At 37.2% G+C, this 24,410-nt stretch overlaps 1 protein-coding gene across 1 annotated transcript in view; it reads right to left on the minus strand.

Moving 5' to 3' along the window:
* The window catches only part of rnf13 (ring finger protein 13), a 269,744-nt gene that overhangs the window by 48,727 nt on the left and 196,607 nt on the right, over positions 1-24,410 (minus strand). Inside the window, exons 6-8 of the mRNA XM_059993239.1 lie at positions 22,515-22,602; positions 10,180-10,285; positions 5,836-5,929 (exon numbers count right to left, since the gene is read on the minus strand). Coding sequence (XP_059849222.1) covers positions 5,836-5,929; positions 10,180-10,285; positions 22,515-22,602 — 288 coding nt within the window. The remainder of the gene's footprint in view (positions 1-5,835; positions 5,930-10,179; positions 10,286-22,514; positions 22,603-24,410) is intronic.

The raw sequence follows: 24,410 nt of genomic DNA on the forward strand, positions 1-24,410 counted from the left end.
CCTGCTCTCTCCCCATATCCGTTGACCACGCTATCTATAAGAGCTCTATCTAACTCTCTCTTGAATGTATCCAGAGACTTGGCCTCCACTGCCTTCTGGGGCAGAGCATTCCACATATCTACCACTCTCTGGGTGAAAAAGATTTTCCGCATCTCTGTTCTAAATGGCCTACCCCTTATTCTTAAACTGTGGCCTCTAGTTCTGGACTCACCCATCAGCGGGAACATGCTTCCTGCCTCCAGTGTGTCTAATCCCTTAATAATCTTATATGTTTCAATCAGATCCCCTCTCATCCTTCTAAATTCCAGTGTATACAAACCCAGTCGCTCCAATCTTTCAACATATGACAGTCCTGCCATTCCGGAAATTAACCTTGTGAACCTACGCTGCACTCCCTCAATAGCAAGAATGTCTTTCCTCAAATTTGGCGACCAAAACTGCACACAATACTCCAGGTGGGGTCTCACCAGGGCCCTGTACAGCTGCAGAAGGACCTCTTTACACCTATACTCAATTCCCCTTGTTATAAAAGCCAGCATGCCATTAGCTTTCTTCACTGCCTGCTGTACCTGCATGCTTGCTTTCAATGACTGATGTACAAGAACACCTAGATCTCATTGTACTTCCCCTTTTCCTAACTTGACTCCATTTAGATAGTAATCTGCCTTCCTGTTCTTGCCACCAAAGTGGATAACCTCACATTTATCCACATTAAACTGCATTTGCCATACATTTGCCCACTCACCCAACCTGTCATTCTCACCCTGCATTCTCATAACATCCTCCTGACATTTCACACTGCCACCCAGTTTTGTGTCATCAGCAAATTTGCTAATGTTACTTTTAATCCTTTCATCTAAATCATTAATGCATATTGTAAACAGCTGCGGTCCGAGCACCGAACCTTGCGGTACCCCACTGGTCACAGCCTGCCATTCCAAAGGGACCTGTTAATCACTACTCTTTGTTTCCTGTCAGCCAGCCAATTTTCAATCCATGTCAGTTTTCTACCCCCAATACCAAGTTCCCTAATTTTGCCCACTAATCTCCTGTGGGACTTCATCAAAAGCTTTCTGGAAGTCCAGGTACACTGCATCCACTGGCTCTCCCTTGTCCATTTTCATAGTTACATCCTCAAAAAACTCCAGAAGATTAGTCAAGCATTAGTCCCTTCATAAATCCATGCTGACTCGGACTGATCCTTCTACTGCTATCCAAATGTGTCGTAATTTCCTCTTTTATAATTGACTCCAGCATCTTTCCCACCACTGGCGTCAGGCTAACCGGTCTATAATTCCCAGTTTTCTCTCTCCCTCCTTTTTTGAAAAGTGGGACAACATTAGCCACCCTGCAATCAGCAGGAACTATAGAACTATGAATCTATAGAACATTGGAAAATGATTACCAATGCGTCCACCATTTCTAGAGCCACCTCTTTAAGTATCCTGGGATGCAGACCATCAAGTCCTGGGGACTTATCAGCCTTCAGACTCAACAGTCTATCCAACACCGTTTCTTGCCCAATATAAATTTCCTTTAGTTCATCCTTTACCCTAGTTCCTTTGGCCACTATTACATCTGGGAGATTGTTTGTGTCTTCCCTAGTGAAGACAGATCCAAAGTACCTGTTCAACTCATCTGCCATTTCCTTGTTCCCCATAATAAATTCACCCGTTTCTGTCTTCAATGGCCCAATTTTGTTCTTAACTATTTTTTTACTATTCACATACCTAAAGAAGCTTTTACTATCCTCCTTTATATTCTTGGCTAGTTTACCTTCGTACCTCATTTTTTCTTGGCGTATTGCCTTTTTTGTTATCTTCTGTTGCTCTTTAAAAGCTTCCCAGTCCTCTGGTTTCCCACTCATCTTTGCTATGTTATACTTCTCTTTTATTTTTATACTGCCCTTTACTTCCCTTGTCAGCCATGGCCGCCCCTTACTCCCCTTAGGATCTTTCTTCCTCTTTGGAATGAACCGATCCTGCACCTTCTGCATTATTCCCAGAAATACCTGCCATTTTTGTTCCACTGTCTTCCCTGCTAGGGTATTGTTCCATTGAACTTTGGCCAGCTCCTCCCTCATAGCTCCATAGCTCCCTTTGTTCAACTGTAATACTGACACATCCAATTTTCCCTACTTCTTCTCAAATTGTAGGTTAAAACATATCATATTATGGTCACTACCTCCTAATGGTTCCTTTACCTCGAGGTCCCTGATCAAATCCGGTTCATTGCACAACACTAAATCTAGAATTGCCTTCTCCCTGGTAGGCTCCAGTACAAGCTGTTCTAAGAATCCATCTCGGAGGCACTCCCTTTCTTGGAAACTGGAAAGTTGAAACAGCAACACGGAAGAACTGCAACAATACAAGGCCATCTGTCAAGTGATACTCTAATACTCTTAGGGATTGATTTCCAAAAGTCTTTTGTAAAGAAATTGCCACATCTTATCAAGTTGCCACGTTACAGTGTATGTTCATAGTAAGTGTGACTACACATGCTTAAAGCACTTCAGGTAGTCAAAACAATCATTAAAATAGTTTAATATGTTCCAAATTATTTGCCACAAGAAAACAGCACCCATCATCAAGGATGTCACCATCCAGGTCAGTCCCACACCACCAGGTTCAGGAACAGTTAATGCCCTTCAACCATCAGGCTCCTGAACCAGCGTGGATAACTTCACTCACCACAACAGTGAACTGGTCCCACAACCTATAGACTCAATTTCAAAGACTACAATTCATGTTTCTGTTTTGCATATTGGTTGTTTGCCTGTTGTTTGTGTATAGTTTTTCATTATTTCTATTGTATTTCTTTGTTCCACTCTGAATACCTATAAGAAAATGAATCTTGGGGTGGTATATGGTGATGTACATACACTTTTGATAATACATTTACTTCGAACTTTGAAACAATTTGATTTCTAATCATGTCTTTATATGATCATTAAAAGTTAGAAACTGGACCACTTTCAACAGTTTTGGCACCGTCAGAGAATCCATGGAATGGACTGGACATTCTGTAGGCTTCTAAAAGTACCTGAGCTCTGGTAACTTTTCTAGGACTGGTAATTAAAACTACAAGGGCAGCACAATTCCCTCAGGACAAATAAAAGTGTTCTCCAGCAGGCATAAAGATTTTGTCATATATTATAAAATAGCCTTCAGGCCTCATATTCTAAAGTAGAATGTCCTATCATGTTAAAACTGAATGTTTAGACTAAACCAATGTTCCGAATGTGAAATCCTCACATCAAAAAAATAATCACCACAGTTAAAGATGAAATGCAAACAGAAGATGTTATACTTTCCAAATGTAATTTCAATTATGCGGTACAGGCAGTCCCCGGGTTACGAACGAGTTCTGTTCCTGAGTCCATCTTATTTGTCAGATTTGTACGTAAGTCGAAACAAGTACATCCGGTATTACTTAGCATCAGTTAGTCAAACGTTTGTCTTAGTATATATTTTACTTCTCTATGCATATAAAACACTTAAGAAACATATGTATTCCAATAATTAAACCACTGTGTTGCTTAGTAATAATTGTACGCATCGGGGCAGGGCTTTTCACATGCTTCATTATTCTCACATTATCCTTTATCCTTTAAAATTGTTCCAATCGTTGACCGACTGTAGCCTAACGCTTTTCCAATGACCAATGACATTTCATTCTTTCCAAACGCTTCATTATTTCCACTTTATTTTCAGTCGAGATTGCTTCCCGTCAATGGAACAGAAACACTGTGGGCGGCAGGTCCCAAACTCTGCCAAGTCCTAAGGACCACCGCACTGAATTCCCTAGGTCCTAAAGTCCACTGCACCGACAAGTTAAATGGGATAAGTGGGGGCTGTGCTGGGTTTGGATATTTGATCCTCCACAATATTCCGCGTGGGAATTTAAACTGTAGGTGGCAGTGTTTTTTATATGAGGTTGAGTTGCGAGCTCGACATCAACCCAGCACAGATGGGAGTGGTCTGTCATTGGATCGATCTCGGGAACCTCTGTTCTCGAGCCCGGCGCTGATTTCACTGCGCCACTAGCAAACCTGGAAGGGGGGGGGGGGGGGGGGAGGGCAGGGTCAAGGTGAATCATGCTAAGAAAAACTTAAGCCAATTGCAAAGTTACACAATCAACACAGTGGCAATGGCAACGAATTAAAATGGCAGACAGCTTCACGATCCGACTTAAAATGGTGGTCGGCATGCTCCTTTCTCGGTTTGTAAGTACGAGTTGTTTGTAAGTCGGTTGTTTGTAACTCGGGGACTACCTGTACACTATACTGACTTGAAAAAAAAAGTAAAACATTACATATGATGACAGAAGCAAAGCATTTAATGATCAAAGCAGTACATGCTTTATTCTCAGTTACCTTCTTTCATTCTAGTCTCACTTCATTCCGCAATATCTACTGCCCCATACACTTCCCATTATCTTACATCTTTTAATGTGGTTTTAGTCTAAAGCATGGGTTCACAACCTTTTTCAAGCCACTGACCCCTACCATTAACTGCAGGGTCTGTGGATCTCAGGTTGGGAACCCTTTGTCTAAAGTCTTCTATACGTCCTTACATTTTCTTCATGAGGCCATTAAGGAGCCTCAATCTAAACATGCCCTAATACAATTTAAGGTTGTACATAGAGCTCATATGTCTAAGGATAAACTGGCTCGAGTTTATTCTCATCTTAATTCAACCTGCGATAGATGTCATTCTGATGTTGCTTCATTGACTCATATGTTCTGGTCTTGTCCTTGTTTACAAAACTATTGGAAATATATTTTCAGTATTATTTCAAGAGTTTTAAATATTAATTTCCAACCGCATCCTCTTACTGCAATTTTCGGTTTACCAATGACGGATAATAACCGTTTATCTGCTTCATCTCAATGAATGATTGCATTTGTTACATTAATGGCTAGACGATCTATTTTATTGAATTGGAAAGAAATTAATCCTCCAACTGTATTTCAGTGGTTTTCTCAAACTATTTCTTGTTTGAGTTTAGAAAAAATTAGAAGTGTGGTTTTTGATCCTTCAGTTAAATTTGAAGAAACTTGGAGACCATTTATTCAACATTTTCATATGAGTTGAATTGTCTTTTCCTAAACCTTATTTATATTATCCTTAATTATTTGGATGGAGGTTCGGAGTTATTGGCACTACTGTATATGTACTTAATATTATTCAATGGCCCATGTTGGTTAGTGTTTTTTTTTGTGTTTTTTTCTCTTTTTTTGGGGGGTCTTTCTTTTTTTTTCTTTTTACTTCTTTGTTTGTTAATGTTCCGAGTTTGAGAGGTTATATATTTTTATTATTATATATCTGAATGTCTATTTAAACTATTAATTATGTACTCTCAAACACTTTGTATTCATGTTTCATTTATGTTTGTTTAAAACTAATAAAAAGATTTAAAAAGAAAGGAGCCTCAATCTGCATCATACCTTCTTCCAATCTCATAGTTCTTCCCCCTCCCAATTTTTGCCATTGTAACCATCCATCTAATCATTGACAAAGTGTTATTTCTTCCATGGTCACTTGATATGTTACAGTGCTCTGGCCAAACTATGCAAATTTATAAAACCCACCCTCTCAAATTTAAATTAATCTTTAAGCATTAAAAGCACACACTGAATGTTTCACTAGAGTAGCACTGGATCACAGACCACATCACACCCATTTCTTAACAAGGACAGCTCTTATTAGATAAAATTTTCAAATGAGTGGAGACAGAAACCCCAGTTCACATTGTTCATATAAACATCACAGGAATTTGTTACAATTTACATATATGGATATTTCAAACTGATTAAAAATCAAGATCATTTACCCTTTTTGAATTTGTGTACTGGTAGCTTCTTCAGCTGATCTTTACGCAACCTGTTTCTTCTTGCCCTGTGCCTATCTTGAATAAATTTCGAAATCTAAGAAACAGAGAAACAGTGAACCAATTTTGAGACACTGGCTTATTTTATATTAAATGTACACCTAAAATAAGCCTGCTTCTTGTCCATTTATGATTCCCATTCTGGCAATTGATAACATCCAAGTAGCGTTCACATTCAAATAACAAATGCTACTTTCAGTAGCATCTCAAATTGAGTTTTTTTTAATAATGCATAAATTATGACAGCTAACTTAAACATGTTGGGAGCCCACAAATATAGCATGAGAATAGAATTGTTTGTATAAATGCTCTTCCCCAATAGTACGAGTCAACCCCTAGATTGTGGGGGGGGGAGGGAGGAATGGAGTCTGGCCTTCTTGTACTAATGCACTATTTCCAACACAAGCTGGAAACAAGGGCTTGCAAATTAAAACTAACAATTATGTGCTAAGCTATGAGCAAGTGAAAGATGGGTAGCAAAGAGAATGCAAAGGCTTATCTAGTAACTTAAGGTTCAGTTACTCATTGTTGATTGCAGGTGGAGCGAAGTCAGTGTAGGATGAGCTGCAGACTTGATGGGTTATAGAGAATATTATTCAGGCTGGTTAATGGAATAATTGAGATTGTGGATTAATGTACAAAGTACAATAATGCAAAGGAAATTGGCATGGAAGGATGGGTGGAGAATAGAACGCCATTAAAAGAGAACACAGGAAATCAAGAAGTGACTACTTCCCACTGATGGCAAATCTTAGACATAGATTGATTACTGATATAGTCAATGTACCAAATGTACTGCATGCAATGTTAGCTCAAAACATTTATGGCACTACAGTTAAGTAGGTGCTCATGCATTCAGCAAATAGAAAACAGACAAATTTGCTAAGACAATAAACTGAAATTTCACTTAATACAGCTAAACAGTTAGCCGTCTTCCTATGTGTCACTGACATTTGGATTCAAGTAAGGTTAGAGGCTTGAGAGTGAAATCTTGATTCACTCAGCAAAAATTAAAAACTGCTGCACATTTAGAGACAAAAAAAGGCACATGAGATTGGACAATGATTTTTGAAAGATCATTACTACCACTTTCATAACCCTAGGGAGCAGTTCATCTGGTCCAGATAATTTATGTACCCTTAACTCATTTAGCTTTTTGAGCACCTTCTCCCTTGTAATAGTAACTACACTCACTTCTCTTCCCTCACACCTTCCAACATCTGGCACATTGGTAAGTGTCTTCTATAGTGAAGACTGATGCAAAATACTCACTTAGTTCATCTGTGATTTCCTTGTCACCCCATAATTATTTCTCCAGCCTTATTTTCTAGCAGGCCTATATCCACTTTCATCTCTCTTATTTTTTTATATACTTGAAAAAGTTCTCACCATCCACTTTGAAATTGTTTGCTAGCTTGCTTTCACATTACATCTTTTCCCTCCAAATGATTATTTTAGTTGCTCTCTGTAGGTTTTTAAAAGTTACCTAATCTTCTACCTTCCCACTAATTTTTGCTTTGTTGTATGCCCTCTCTTTTGCTTTTACATTAGCTTTGACTTTCCTTGTCAGCTACGGTTGTACTATTCTGGTATTTGAGTATTTCTTCATTTTTGGAATACATCTATCCTGGCACCTTACTCAATTTTCCCAGAAACTCACGCCATTGCTGCTCTGCTGTCATCCCTGCCAGCATCTCCTTCCAATTTACTCTGGCTAACTCCTCTCTCATACTACTGCAATTTCCTTTTCTCCACTAAAATATTGCTATGCAAGATTTGACTTTCTCCCTATCAAATTTCAAGCTGAACACAATATATTGTGATCACTGCATCCTAAGGGTTCTTTTACCTTAAGCTCCCTAATCATCTCCAGTTCACTAAATAACACCCAATCCAGTATCTGATCACCTAGTAGGCTCAACAACTGCTCTAAAACGCCACCCTGTAGGCATTCAACAAACTCACTCTCTGGAGATCCATTACAACCTGATTTTCCCAACTGATTTGCATGTTGAAATCTCCCATATCTATCTTAACATTGCTCTTCTGACATGCCTTTTCTACTTCCCATTGTAATCTGTGGTCCACATCCCAGCTATTGTTGAGAGGCCTGTGTATAACAGCCATCAGAGACCTTTTACCCTTGCAGTTTCTTAACTCAACCCACAAGGAAACAACATTTTCCAATCCTATGTCATATCTTTCTACAGAACCGATGCCATTCTTTACCAGCAGAGCCATGCCACCCCCTCTGTTTACCTTTCTATCCCTCCGATACAACAGGCAACCTTGGACATTCAACTCCCTACTACGACCATCTTTCAGCCATGAGTCAGTGATGGCCACAACATCGTACCTGACAATCAGCAATAGTGCAACAAGATTATCCAACTGTATTTCTTACAGTCTGTGCATTGAGGTATAACACTTTTGAGTACTGCATTTGCTATTCTTTTTGATTCTGCATCCCTAATGTACTGATGCTCACCCTGCTGGCTGAATTTTGTCCTATCATCTGCCTGCCCGTCCTGACAGTCTGACTGCACACTGTCTTTGCTTTTTTACCCTCCGTCCTATCTTGAGTCCCTTCACTCCAGTCCAGACCCCGCCCAATTAGTTTAAACCCTCTTCATCTGCTCTAACAAAACTGCACGTTGAGAATATTGGTCCCTCTCGGGTTCAGGTGCAACCCATCACTTTTGTACAGGTCATACCTACCCCAGAAGGGATCCCAATGATCCAAGAACCTGAAGCCCTATCCTCTGCAACAGCTTCTCAGACATGCATTAATCTGCCAGATCATCCCGTTTCTATCCTCACTGATGAGTGGCACAGGCAGCAATCCTGAAATTACTTCCCTGGAGGTCCTGCTTCTCAGCTTTCTGCCTAACTCTCTAAATTCTCTCTCCAGGACCATTTTGCTTTTCCTTCTATGTCACTGGTACCAATATGTACCAAGACACCTGGTTGCTCTCCCTCCCCCTCAAAATGCTGTGGACACGATCCATGACGTCACTGGCACCTGGGAAGCAACATGCCATTCTGGTGTCCTGTCTGTTCCTCATGAAATGTACTTTTTCATCTGTTCTTCCAATTTCTGCAAGGCCTACATTAAAATCTCAAAGTGATCGCCTTTTTTAAAAAAAATTCTTAAATTCTACCCATATAGGTTCACTGGCCAACACTTTCACAATTCTTCCCTTGCTTTTCCTGATCAACACTAAAAATATTAACTGCACTCCACTAATAAAGAAGAAAAAAGCATTTGGCTGGCTATTTCCTAAAGCCCTTTAAAAGATACCCAAAATAATACGGGAAAGGATCCTAGCTCTTCAAATTAGATTAGCCTGAGGCAAAAATCTCTTATAAAAAATATCTAAAGTTTTCATAAAAATTTGCACTATGTCTAGCTATCCTACCCCATGCTAACAAACACTCAACTATCAATTAGTGATAACTTCAAATAACTACTTAATAATTGCATCAAAAACATTAAACCAGCGAACTAATATAAATGCATACTTGGAGAGTTCTGGAAGAGCTCTGACTAGAAAACTGCACCCAAGTACTTCAGATTATGAAGCCAAATTCAAAAGCATCATTATAATCACTCAAAAACATCTAGTCATGTAAAGTTAAAATGCTTAGACGCACATAGATGAAAGAAAAATGGAGGGCTATCTGAGAAGGATGTATTAATTAGATTGATCTTGGAGTCGGTTAAAAGGTCGGCATAACATTGTGGGCCAAAGGGCCTGCACTGTGGTGTAGACAGAACAGCACAGCACAGGAGCAGTCATTTGGCTCACAACATTGTGCCAAAGCAGCTCAAAAGCAAATAAAAAACACCCAAACAGTAATCCCTCTTGCCTACTCAATGTCTGTATCCCTCTATCTCTGTTATATCCATGTGCCCATCCAAACGTCTCTTAAAAGCCTCTAATATATTTGCCTCTACCACCCTACCAGGCATCCAAACTCTGAGTTAAAATCTTACCCCCCCCCCCCCCCCGATCCTACCCCCCCCCCCCGCCTTAATGCACGTCCTCTGGAATTAGGCATTTCAACAGCATTTCAGTACTGTACTGTTAGATTAGCAGTATTATTCTAAACAGACTAGTGTATGGATTAATCATTTTGTTTAAATAAGGCTTTCAAAAGCAATAAGCCCAAGCCAATACAGTTAAATTATCCAGGAACAATGTATAATAAAGCTCTGCAATATCTTAATGTTACAGCATTTTAATATACAGAAACAATACAGAAATATACAAAATTAATACATACCATAAAAATAGCTATCAGGATTAAGCAGATTCCAACTATGATGAGGAATGGAATTAGATAGTACTCCAATGGAAGGCTAAAATCAGGTAGTATCACTATGTGCCCACTGTGGAGAAAGATAATAAAAAAGAATGTTTGCAGATAGTTACGAAATCGCAACTGGTGATGGCCAAAGCACAAGTCCAGAAATGCTGCTAGAACGCACATAACAATGATCAGCATTTTTGGTTTGTTGATTACATTATCACAATAGCAATAATGTCAGCAGCACAAGTTGATACAAATAATAAATAACTGCCCTCAAAAAGGGAAGCCATGACTGGATGAACCAACGTCATTGTGATCCTTCGTACTAATGCAAGCAGATAGTGAACGTGTAGCAGTACCAAGTCTGATGTCACGCTGACAATGCGGGGGCTAGATTGTGATGTAACTGTGACAGCTCCACATGCATAAAAGTGATGAAACTTCATAGCTTGGGCTTTTTTTGTGTTTTGTTTGGAAAGCAATGATGATGCTTCAATAAATTCTACATGAAACATTTGAACCTACTGCCTCAAAAAAATCTTCAGATTGAAATTACAACTTTATTTATTCATTTTTTAAAACAGGAACACCACTGTAAAGTCCAGCATTTGTTGGCCATTCTGAAATGACCTCAAGAATGTGGTGGTGACCATCTTGAGTTGCTGCAAGACTTTTTGGTAGATTAAAACAACAAAGTGGTATTTTTAATGTTATAATTGTTCCAACATTTGGTAAGTTTTGATTGCAGTTACTTAAATGTTTTATTTCAGTAAGTACACTATCTGTAGCTACTTAGGAAAAGGGAAGAACACAATTAAATTTGAATCTACTAAAATTGTACAAATTCAGCTCAACGCTAACTCAGAGTTTCATCTTATAGTTCAAATGAAGAAAGATTCCTGACAATCTTGTTGCCACCTTGATACAAAGGCAGTACGATTTTGATTTAAATGTGTAAAACAAAATGGGATCTAGTTTGCGGATGGCCAATTCAAAAATGGGCTTTATGTACTAGACAGTATATCTGAGGAGAAGGTCATGCAGTGGTTTGCCAGAAAAATGTATAGTGCCTTGAAATAGTATTTCAGCCCCCAACCCTCTGTTCACATAAATGAGTATTACAACCAGGGATTTTGATCAACTTAATTGAGAAATTTTATTTGTGAATCACATGCTCCTTCTTTCACAGTAGAGCCCACCAAAAAAATGGAAAATTGTAAAGCATAAAAAACTAAAAGTTCAAAGTATTCATCCCCCTTTATCCAGTACTTTATTGAACCACCTCTTACAGCTATTACAACCAGTAGTCTTTTTTGGATATGCCTCTACTAGCTTTGCACAACATGATACGGAGCAAGATTTGCCATTCTTCATTGCAAAATTGCTCAAGCTGTGCCAGGTTAGTTGGGGAACAGTGGTGGACAGCAATCTTGAGGTCTTGCTGGAGATGTTCGATCAGGTTAAGTCAGGATTCTGACTGGGCCATTTAAGGAAATCAATTTTCTTCATTTGAAGTTACCCCATGGTTGCTCTGGCAGTGTGCTTTGGGTCATTGCCCTGCTGAAAATGAACTTCCTGCCCAGTTTAAGCTTTCTGGCAGAGGTTAGCAGGTTTTTAATCCTTATCTCTGTATTTATCTGCATTCATCTTCCCACCAATCCTGAACAAATTTCCAGTCCCTCTGGTGAAAAACATCCCCATAGCACGATGCTACTTCCATCATACTTTACAAAAGAGATAGTGTTACCTTGCTAATGTGCAGTATTAGATTAACACCACACATACTGCTTACTGTTGAGGTAAAAAAAAGCTCCACTTTAGTCTCATCTAACCACAAAACCTTCTTCCACATCTTTACAGTATCTTTTAAATGATGCTTTGCAGTCTTTATGGTCAAGGATATGCTTTTCTTTTAGCAGAAATAAAATGCTGGGCCTACCCTTAATATCAGCAAAATTAAAGTTTTTAAATAACGTATCCACATTGTACAACATTCCAGCAAAAATAAAGGGCCATAGGATAACTCAAGGAAATGTGGACCAGACCTCTCAGTGAAGACGGATATTGCTGATGAAATTCATCAACTTCAGGATTCTGGTCATTTGAGAAAAAGAGGGCTTGAAGGTCAAGGCCTTAAACACAGAACAGAACTCATGATTTCCAGTAACCAGTAAATCATAAAATGAAATTAGCTTTATTTGTCACACTGTGAAATGCTTCTGAGGCTTCAACTGTCTGCAATAGGCACCTGAATGAGGGAGAAATACCACCTACGCTGTCTCTCTGTAGTCCAAAGGATAGCACAACAGGCTCGTAGATAGGCATATGTATGTGCAGAAAATGGAGGGATATGGATATGTCTAGGCAGAAGGGATTAGTTTAGTTAGGCATTTGATTACTAGTTTAATAAGTGTGGCAAAACATTGTGGAGAAGTTCCTGTGCTGTACTGTTCTATGTTCTCAAGCAAAGGAACATTAGTGCCCTGTCACAGGCTTACAATCCCAGATTTAAGACGAGAATTACATTTATGCTATTGCTTTGGAAAGGCCACAGCCACATTCTTTGTACAACCAATACCACACTCCCAGAACAGGTACACTTTCCCAAGAATCCTCAAAGGAAGAAGCTAACTGATGGACAGCGGGAAAGATTTAAAGATGTCATCAAAACTTCCCTGATCCCATTAGGTCCTCTGAATTCCTGGCCAATGACTTCTCAAAGCTCAGGAGCACTTGGCAGAGCACCAAGTATCTCAAGTCCATGGGTCAGAAACCTACTGAAGCCCTTTAATCTATATCCCATATCAAACTCTACAGCTTGATTATTGAATATTAATTCTGCCAATATTAATCTGGCTATTGGACCCAAGCCTATTGTGATATGACATCTCAGTTAGGTTTAAATCCGATCATGAATCAAGTCCTCAATTAGACTGGGCTATGCCGGCACAAAGGCTCAGTACTTTATTCAAGAGCCAGTTTACAATTATGTCCATTGAGGCAGGACTTAACAGTACTGAAGTCAGGTTTCAGCGCAGCACAGTAATGTTACTGCAGCACCAGCAAACTGGGTTCAATTTTGTGACTATTTGTAAGGAGTCTGTACATTCTTCCTGTGACCATGTGGTGCTCCAGTTTCTTCCCACATCCTAAAGAAGTACCAGTTAATAGTTTTTTTGTTCATATGGCTGTAGTTGGGTGGCGTGGGCTGGTTGGGCCGGTAAGGCCTGTTACCATCTTGTATCTCTAAATAAATTTTAAAAAAACAAGAAGTCCTTATGCTCAAGCCAGATTCATATTGGATGCAGTCAGATTAAGTCAGGTTTTAATTTTGCGCCCCAGCTCATTTTCAATTTATTGCAAAAACTGCTTTCCTTGCAACCTGTACATTAGTTTGACATTGGGTAAAAATATTTTTGGAAATGTAAAAGGAATTACATCCACATTAGATTATGCTTTAGAAAAATTATGGTTTAGATTAGTAGAGTTCAAACTGAATTGAATCAAGGCAGAATGGTGGAAATAATCAGGACATGCAGTGATACAGCAAGTTAATATGTCAGTTGATGCCCTTTTATAACTCGTATCAGCAAGATATGTAACATTAAATTTGCAGGGAAGAGGGGTGGAACTGGAGAGAACACAAGGTAAGGTGAAAGTAATAAAGATCATATTAAAAACTAAATATTAGCTTTGTGTGTTTCAGTGTGACAAATAGTGAAATGTGTCTTTGTATCATATCACATCAGTGAGGATTATACTGGGGGCAGTCTGCAAATGTCACCACTCTAGATGCAAGCACAGCATGCCCAAAACTTGCTAACCACAAACCTAACTGTATGTCTTGGAATGTGGGAGGAAACCGGAACACCCGGAGAAAACCCACATGGTCATGGGAAGAATGTACAAACTCCTAGTAGAGAGTGGACAAGATTACTATGTTGAAAGCAAAAAGTACTGCGTTTTATTTTGGTATTTGGGTGCATATTTCACGAATTTTACACTGTTTGGCAAAGAATCTTCTTCCTCCAACCAAAATTAACTCTACAGCTGTTTGACTGTTGCAGGGAGCACTTTGAGGTCCCTATAAGTTATTCATTTAGTTCATTTCATCTGACCTTTACAAATGTGGCATGTTGCTTCTTAGTTACAAGAAATCATCTAATAGGTTGCTAAAATGTATTAAGTTTTCTGCTGCTGTCATCACTTTCCATCTAATCACTGTAAAATCAGAACAATTCTTAGATTTATGCCCCCTAGTGTCTGATTATTTTTTTCCCTAATCATCTTCATCTCAGAATACCACTCCACGTCCTATATGCTGATTCCCTATCCATTTATTAAATATAATCTCAGATCCAACTAATTTCAGAGAATCCCTTCAGCATCTTTAAACAAAAAAGTTCCCATTTACGAGTTCATCAACAAACCCAATACAACAGGTGTTCTTGTGGTCTAGTGAATTGATCTCTCTTTGAAGCCAAACCTGAATTTTTAGACACCTTCCTCTGGGACACGATACCCCCAAAAAACATCAGACACCCGTCTCCCACACAGTCATGGATCTCCTTTCCTCAGGAAGAGCACTCCTCCACAGCTTCAACCTTGCAGTGCCCCACTCTGCCGAGTACACCTTACATTCAGCAGAAGACTCACAAGCAAGGCCCTTTGATCAGATGCACTGTCTCCCTCTTGCCCCACTGAACTTACTTCTTCTTACCTTGATTCTATTTTCCCCCCCAGCCCATTCCCTTCCCACTTTCATCATCGACACTCCTTCACTTTGACGGTTTCCCATTTTCCTGCTCTCACCCTATCAAAGATACTTCCTTGGTTCTACCCTCCACCATCTTCTCTGAAAATTAACTTGTTTTCTTTCCCCTGATCTGATGAAGTCTCAGACATAATATGTTAATGTTTCTATTTCTACATAAGTTGTGACGATCCAGTCGTGATAACCACTCGTACCATGGAATAGGGCACGTGCAACAGCTTTTCCACTTTAAAAGCTTCCCTGCACAGGTTCCTATCACCATCGTCAAAACCAACATTCTAACTGTAGTGTAACCGCCAAATGATTCAGAATAATACATTTACTGCATTTACTTTAATTATCAATGGCCAATTTCCATTACAATAACTGTAAATAATAACTGCAAAGTCAAGAAGTGGTACATGATCTTAAAAAACCTTCAAAATTCACCTGTCTCAATGAACAGCACACAACTAAGGCAGATTAGGAAAATGTCTTCAGCCATAATGAAGAGTCCTCAAAAGTGAGTCGATAGCTAATGTTCCCATAACCTATGGACTCACTTTTAAGGACTCCATCTCAGGTTCTTGATATTTATTGCTTATTTATTACTATTTCTTTCTTTTCGTATTTGCACACTTTATTGTATTTCTTTTGCACAATGATTAAACACCTACGTAGGTGTAGGATTTCATTGATTCTGTTATGGTTATTATTCTGTTATGATTTATTGAGTGTGCCCACAAGAAAATGAATCTCAGGGTTGTATATGGTGACATAAATGTACTTAATAAATTTACTTTGAACTTGGGTAAATAACGCCAGACAGTAAGATTGAGGTACACATGTAAGGTTGACAATAATTGGATGGGTAAGTTCATAGAATCAAAGTAACCTAGAGCAGAGAGAACGGGTTTTTATGGCCCACTTCATCCATGCTACAATGCTAATCCTATTTGTCCTGTTAGACATGAATATTTCAGACAACTTGAAGTTTAGAAGTACATGGATTAAGTTCTGAGGACCTGTGAAAAAATATGCCAGCACAGGTAGCAGAACAAGTTAGGATACAAAGTGGAAGTTTATACAGTATTATGCAATATGTAATATAGAAGAGAAAAAAAATTAAAATCAATTACAGAATACGTATATTGAAAAGATTTTACAAGTGCAAAAAACTTAAATACTGTATATTAAAAAAAAGTAGTGAGGTGTTGTCCAATGGTTCAATGTCCATTTAAGAATCGGATGGCAGAGGGTAAGAAGCTGTTCCTGAATCGCTGAGTGTGTGCCTTCAGGCTTCTGTAGCTCCTACCTGACGGTAACAGTGAGAAAAGGGCAGGGGTGGAGTTTCAAGATGGCGACGTAGACATCTGCCTTTTAGGCGCTCTTCATTTTTTAAGCTATAATCACCCTTTAATCAAATCTTTTCGTACCTAACTACATGGGTTGATATTTACGATTTCTTTTTTTTTTAAAATAATACTTGATTTAATTTTTTCAAACTTAAAATGTCTGTACCTAAGAAATCGTCTAAAGACCCTATATCTCTCGATGCAATCTCCAGTCTTCTGGATACTAAACTGAATACTAAACTTGCAAGTCTGGAAAATAAACTTACTGCGAAAATGTCTGAGCTTGAAGAAGTCGTTAGATCATTTGATACCAAGCTTCAATCGCTGGCAGCAGACATTGAACAGTTTGCGGCTCTTGACAAGATAATTTGTGAAAAAATACGTACAATCGAAACTTTGGAGGAGAGGGTACGATCGACCGCTAAAATAGTGGAGCAGAATAAGTTTAAAATCACCGATCTTGAAAACCGATCTCGCAGACAGAACTTGCGTATTATTGGATTTCCCGAAAATGTTGAGTCTGGTGACTTAACTGAATATTTCTCTAACTTATTGTGGGAAATTTTTGGCAAGGACGCTTTGCGGGTTAAACCTACTATTGACCGTGCCCACAGAGTTCCGAGATTTTCGGCTGCGAGAGACAAGCCACGAGCTGTGATTGTCCGTCTCCATTATCCTCGGGAGAAAGAGCTTTTAATTCGATTAGCTCGTCAGAAAGGTATGATTTCTCACAGAAACAACAAGTTTCGTATTGTTGAGGATTATTCATTCGAGGTGATGAGGGCGAGAATCGCTTTTAAACTGGTGATGGCAGAGATTCATTCGATTGGACTTAAACAAGCTTTAAGATACCCAGCGAATCTCAGAATTACGTTGAGTGATGACAGTCAGCGCTTCTTTAATACTCCGGAAGAAGCGAAGAAATTCGTTGAAGAATATCGGTCTTCTAGTACAAGTTGAACTATGTGTTATGTTGAAGAATTTTTGGAGAGAAGACGCCATTCCGCTTTTAGGCTTTAACTTATGAAGCTGCGGTATAGCTTTTTACTTTGGTCTGTAGACCTGTTTTTTTTTATTATCATGATTTACAGATGCTCTTTTAATTTTACTATAATGTTTTTTTTAATTAAGTTTTTTTTTCCTCTAGATTAGATATACACATTAAGATTTTGTAATAATTTGCCTGTATTTGAGAATGGGACGAAAGTCTTGAATTTTTGGACCTTTTTTTATATATATTGAAGTGGTTATTGAATCCTTTTTTAATCTTATTTTGATGACCTTTTTTTTAAAAAAAAGATTGGCGAATTTACATTTATATTCTGTAATATGGTCCTTTCAAAATGTCGTTTCTTCTTTCCATAAGTCTCTGTTTTTGAAACGTCATTTTCTTATATTTGAATATGGAATCTTTTTTTAAAGGCATATTACACTACTTTAAATTTCAATGGTTATCTTTTTTTATTAGTGATTTTTTGCTTTTTTATATTATTTTTTCATTTTGATTGATATATATTCTTTCTTTTTACAACCCTGTATTTATATCTGGGTGTTATATAGTTTCTCTTTTCTTTCTTTTCATGAAGTTGCCATCTTGAAAATGGGGGTAATATTAGTATTAGTTTGTGCGCCTGCCGCTTGGCTCTTTTTCGAGGCGTTGGGGGAGGGGGTAGGGATCTTTTTTCACGCTTTTGCTTTTTATTTTTTTGCTTTTAGTTTATGGGCCGACTTTAAGTTATTAATATTGTTGAGGTGTCATGTTCTCCGGTTGCTCCTGAATCATTTTTCCTTCTTCCTGAATTATGGGTTATGTGTCTTTTTAACCTTTTATGATATATACAACTAATATTGGCATGATGGATAAGTCTATTAACTTTATCTCTTGGAATACTAATGGTTTAAATCATCCGATTAAACGTAAAAAAATATTTAAAGTATTCCATAGACTAAACGCTAATATTATTTTTGCACAGGAGACCCATATTAGGAGGGAGGATAATCAACGTTTTTTTAGGTTCTGGCAGGGTCAACAATTTCATTCGAATTGTACCACCAAAATTAGGGGTGTGTCTATTTTTACAGACCCCTCAATTTCGTTTACACATCATGAAATTATTTCTGATCCACAGGGCAGATTTTTGTTGATAACTGGTTCACTTTTTAATCGAAACGTGGTTCTAGTTAATATTTATGCTCCAAACTTTGACTGCCCTGAATTTTTTAAACGTTTATTTACTTCCCTTCCTAATCTAAAAGAATATATGTTGATAATGGGTGGAGATTTCAATTGTTGTCTGAATCCTTTGATGGATAGATCTAAACCTATCCGAATTCTTCCGAATAGATCAGCCTTACTTATTAATTCTTTTATGGTTGATTCGGGAATTACTGAAATATGGCGTTTTTGAACCCTAAAGATAAAGAATTTTCATTTTTTTCACATGTATATCACAGTTATTCTAGAATTGATTATTTCCTTATTGATCATCGTTTATTAACGGATGTTACTGATTGTAAATATGATTCTATTACTATTTCGGATCATGCACCTTTGAAGTTATCTATCAAGATTTCGGACTTTTCCAATAATACTAGATCTTGGAGACTTAACGCTACTTTGCTTCAAGACCCAGAATTTATCACCTACATAAAACAGCAAATTGACTTGTTTTTCTCAACAAACTATACTGAAGAGATTGACAGAAGAATACTTTGGGACTCTTTTAAGGCTTTTATCCGTGGACAAATTATCTCATATTCCATTGGTAAAAGAAAACAAAGATATTTAGATATTGCTTTATTAGTGGATAAAATTAAAGAAATTGATAAGATTTATTCCGTGACTCTTACCAAAAAGCTTTATAAGAAGAGAGTTGAGCTTCAAATGGAGCATAGCTTATTATTATCTTCTTCAATTGAGAATCAATTAATTAGGACCAGGGCTCAATTTTATATCCATAGTGATCGAACTGGTAAACTGTTAGCTAATCAATTAAAAGCTATTTCGACTAAGCGACAAATTATTAAAATTCGTAAACAAGACGGTAATCTAACTACTGATCATAAAGAAATCAATAACACTTTTCAAGATTTTTATAAATCTTTATATCAATCAGAATTTGATGGCAATCTGTCCATGATGGATAATTTTTTTAACAATTTGAATATTCCCAAACTGACAGATAAAGATCGTAGCTTGTTCGATGCTCCTATCTCTATGGCCGAAATAGGAGAGGCTATCTCATTAATGAATTCAGGGAAAGCTCCTGGTCCTGATGGTTATATTATAGAATTTTTAAAAACTTTTTCTTCTTTGCTTTCCCCTTGGTTATGTGAAATCTTTAATGATGCATTTGCTAAGAAGAGATTACCTCAATCTTTTTATGAAGCTACTATCTCTCTAATTCTTAAAAAAGATAAGGATCCTACTTTATGTGCATCTTATCGCCCTATATCACTATTAAATGTAGACTCTAAGATTCTTACAAAAATTTTAGCCATTAGGTTAGAAAAGGTACTATCACAGATTATTTCAGAAGACCAAACTGGTTTTATTAGGAATCGGTGTTCCTTTTTTAATGTTAGAAAATTGATTAATATAATTTATACTTCATCACCCATAATCCCAGAATGTGTTATTTCATTAGATGCTGAAAAAGCTTTTGATAGAGTTGAATAGACATACTTATTTAACGCTTTGAGATATTTTAATTTTAGTCCTAATTTTATATCATGGATCAAACTAATATATTATAAACCTGTTGCTTCTGTTCTTACAAATAATTACAGATCCTCTTTTTTTCAATTATCTCATTGTACGAGACAAGGTTGTCCCTTAAGTCCTTTATTATTTAATATCGCATTAGAACCTTTAGCCATTGCTATTCGTGAATCTCCTAATATTTTTGGTATTACCCGTAATGAGAAGTTATACAAGTTATCACTTTATGCTGATGACTTGTTGTTATATATTTCTGATCCTGACAGGTCTATTCCCGCTATTTTATCCTTGTTGGCTCAATTTGGTAGTTTTTCTGGTTATAAACTAAACTTGGATAAGAGTGATTTATTCCCTTTAAACGCGCAAACTTTATTGAATGATAGGATACCATTTAAAGTTGTTACTGATAACTTTATCTATTTAGGTATAAAAATTACCAAGAAATATAAAGATTTATTTAGACTGAACATTTTACCTATGCTCCATCAAATTCAACAACTTACTACAAGATGGTCTCCCCTATCCTTATCATTAGTTGGTCGGATTAATGCTATTAAAATGATGATTTTACCGAAATTTTTATATTTATTTCAAGCTTTACCAATTTTTATTCCTAAATCTTTTTTTGATAATATTGATTCAAAAATTTCTTCATTTGTGTGGCAAAATAAAAACCCCAGGTTAAGTAAAAGGCAATTACAAAAATCTAAAAAAGATGGTGGTTTAGCTTTACCTAACTTTAGATTTTACTATTGGGCGAATAATATTCGTAACCTAATATATTGGAAATTAGATTTGGATTCACCATTGTGCCCACAGTGGGTAAATTTAGAATGCAATGAGGTACAGGGATATTCTCTATTCTCCGTTCTAGGATCTTCTCTTCCTACTGATTTAGTTAAATTCAATAAACAGATATCTAATCCTGTTGTCAAACATACATTACGAATTTGGTTTCAATTTCGTAAGTTTTTTACTCTGAAAAACTTTGTTCTTGATAGCCCTATCTTACTTAATTTTTTTTTTCAAACCTTCTTTGACAGATCAAGCTTTTAGCATATGGAAAAGGAAAGGTATAAAATGTTTTCGTGATCTTTTTTTTGAAGGTAATTTGATGTCTTTCGACCAACTTTCCAACAAATTTAAGTTACCTAAATCTAATTTTTTTTAGATATTTACAAATCAGAAATTTTTTACATAAAGTTCTACCATCTTTCCCCAATTCAACTTCAATGGATTTCTCAGATTTGATTTTTACCTTAAATCCCTGTCAGAAGGGATTAGTGGCTTTTATTTATAATATGATTATGAAGATACAACCAGAAATATCAGGTAGAATTAAACAAGAATGGGAAAAAGAACTTCAATATAATATATCAACAGAAAAATGGGAAAAATTTTTACAAATGGTTAATTCTTCTTCTATATGTGCTAAACATGCTTTAATACAATTTAAAATTGTATATAGAGCTCATATGTCTAAAGATAAGCTTGCTCGATTCTATTCTCATATTAACCCTCAATGTGACAGATGTCATTTAGATGTGGCTTCGTTGACCCATATGTTTTGGTCATGTCCCACTTTATATAACTATTAGAAGGACATATTTGCTACCATTTCCTCAATTTGGAATATCAATTTACAACCTCATTTTATTACTGCAATTTTTGGTATACCAAATGAGGATGGTAATCAGTTTTCCCCTTCAATTAGACGAATGATTGCTTTTGTAACATTAATGGCCAGAAGGTCTATATTACAAAATTGGAAAGAAGTAAATCCTCCTACCACGTTTCAGTGGTTCTCTCAAACTATTTCTTATCTGAGCTTGGAAAAAATTAGAAGCACTATTTTTGACTCATCAATTAAATTTGAAGAAACTTGGGGACCGTTCATTCGACATTTTCATATGAATTAATTTGACCTCTTCTAGACCTTCTCTCTGCTTATTCTTGTTCAGGTATGGAGTTCCGGAGTTTTTGACACTATCATATACATATAAACTGTTATTATTGCCCATGTTAGTTTAGTTTAGTGTTTTTTTTCAATATATATTTTTTCTTGTATTTTTAAATTTTTTTTCTTCTTGATGATTTTTATTTTTTTCATATATAATTATTATAGACTTGATTGATTAATATACTATTTTTTGTTGTTGTTGATATTTAATAGGATATTGTTATCTTATTATTAATGCAATTTCAAGTCTATTGGACTTATAACCTATTCATTATTATGTTATGTCTTCTTTATATATGAAATTCAATAAAAAGATTGAAAAAGAAAAAGAAAGAGAAAAGGGCATGCCCTGGGTGCTGGAGATCCTTAATAATGGACACTGCCTTTCTGTGACACTGCTCCCTGAAGATGTACTTTTGTTCACAATTTTGTTACATTGAAGGCATATTGTTACATTGAAGGTTACATTGAAGCGACTTTATACTATTATGAAAAGACTAAGTCAAACAAAAGACTTACCCTCTGAAATAGCTGAATTCTTCAAGGTACTTAGCTGATGCTGCTCCAATAAACACTGATGGAATGGTGATTTGTTTCAAAATATCAACTGTAAAATAAAAAAACATTATGTGAACTTCAGCACTGAAAGGAAATTTAAATCAAGAAACAGCAAATGCTATTGTTTTCTCCTCAGGTCTCTTCCCCCCCCCCCCCCCACCCCCCAATACGTTTTTGAATTCAGAACAGCAATTGTACACTGGGATCATGGGGAGCAGGACCATATATGCAGGGGCATAAATTAAGTTAGCTAATAAAATTCTAAAACCTGTGCAAGTTTGTGCACCATTCTCCTTTCCAACAATGTCACTGCATTAGATTTTAGTTTAAGAAATTGAGGAGAAATTTCCTTTTGGCAAGTGATTCCCTCCTCATGGGAAGTTTAAGCTCCAGAAGCGTAAATTGCAGATTTCAACATGACACCAAAACAGCTGGTTTCAAATCTATGACTGTCATTCAGAGTTGTTTTTAATAATAGTGCTGTGCTAGAAAATTATGAAAGCTTAAAACATTATTTGATATATATTTTATGTTTTTTTCTCTCTCACCCGATGGGTGGTGTACACGTCTATTTTTCCCTCAATCTCAGGTCCTCTACCAGAGGCCTGTAAGCTTGAACATTTGGCACAGTATCCTTGCTGTCTCTAGTTGCGTGCTCTGCTGGCTGAAACCTCAGATGTTGTTCACGGAATTCGTTGGGGCTACTCTCCCAGTCCAGGTGTCACAGCTCCAAGTGCTCCTATCACCACCGGGATTACTCTGGCTTTAACCTTCCACATCCTTTCTATCCACTCTTTTAAGCCTTGGTATTTCTCCAACTTCTCATATTCTTTCTTCCTGATGTTACTGTCATTCAGGATTGCCACGTCTATTACTATGGCTTTCTTCTGTTCCTTGTCCAGTATTACTGTGTCTGATTGGTTGGGAAGTCCCACAGGATCTTCGCTCTGTCATTCTCCATTACTTTCTCGGGATTTTCCCTCATTTAGTCTACTTCCGGGGCACCTAGGGGCAACTCAAGTAGCAGCAGTACTCTCAATGGATAGGATTAAGTATTCACGCTTCAGCCTGGTAACAGCTAAAAAGCACAACTGCTTCCAAGGTCAGTACAGTCAACAAGGATGTCTTAATGCATTTAAATGAACTACTGCTGCTTAAAACTGACAAAAACAATACCGATTGTGGACGAAAGCTTCCATGTAGGATTCCACTGAGGAAACATGGCAGTAGATCAAGGATACAAGTGTGTTTAAGGAAACGGGGTTTTAAACTCCCAATACCAACTATCTTGCTGGCAAACATGCAGTCTCTGGTGATTAAAATTGATGATCTCAGAGCTAGGGTGCTAAATCAGGGGCATTAGGACCGCATGTCCTTTGTTTCACAGAATCTTTGTTAACCCCTTCTGTATCAGATGCAGCAATTCAGATTGACAGGTTTACTGTACACCGTCAGCATAGATCTATAGGGTCTCTCACAACCAGAGTTGGAGAAGTATACCTCAAGTCAACTCTTCTTCGTGCACAAATATATCAGAACAGTCCTAGTTATGCTCACCAGACCTGAAATATCTAGCAGTTAAGTGCCGTTCTTTTTACCAACCATGGGATAAACCTGCAGAGGGCTATTTCAAAGGTGAAGAGACAATTTCGAATGAGGCTGGAGGTGACATCAGATGTACGACAACTCTGGCAGGGTTTGCAAGACATTATTTCCTACAGAGCGAAAACTAAGTAGCATGAATGGTAGCGATGCTTCATTACCAGATGAACTCAACGCCTTCTATGCCCACTTTAAAAGGGAGAACATAACTCTGTGAAGCTCCCTGCTGCACCTGTTGACCTTGTAATCTCTGTC

This window comes from Hypanus sabinus, chromosome 2 (assembly GCF_030144855.1).
Source record: "Hypanus sabinus isolate sHypSab1 chromosome 2, sHypSab1.hap1, whole genome shotgun sequence".
NCBI classification, from domain to species: Eukaryota; Metazoa; Chordata; class Chondrichthyes; order Myliobatiformes; family Dasyatidae; genus Hypanus; species Hypanus sabinus.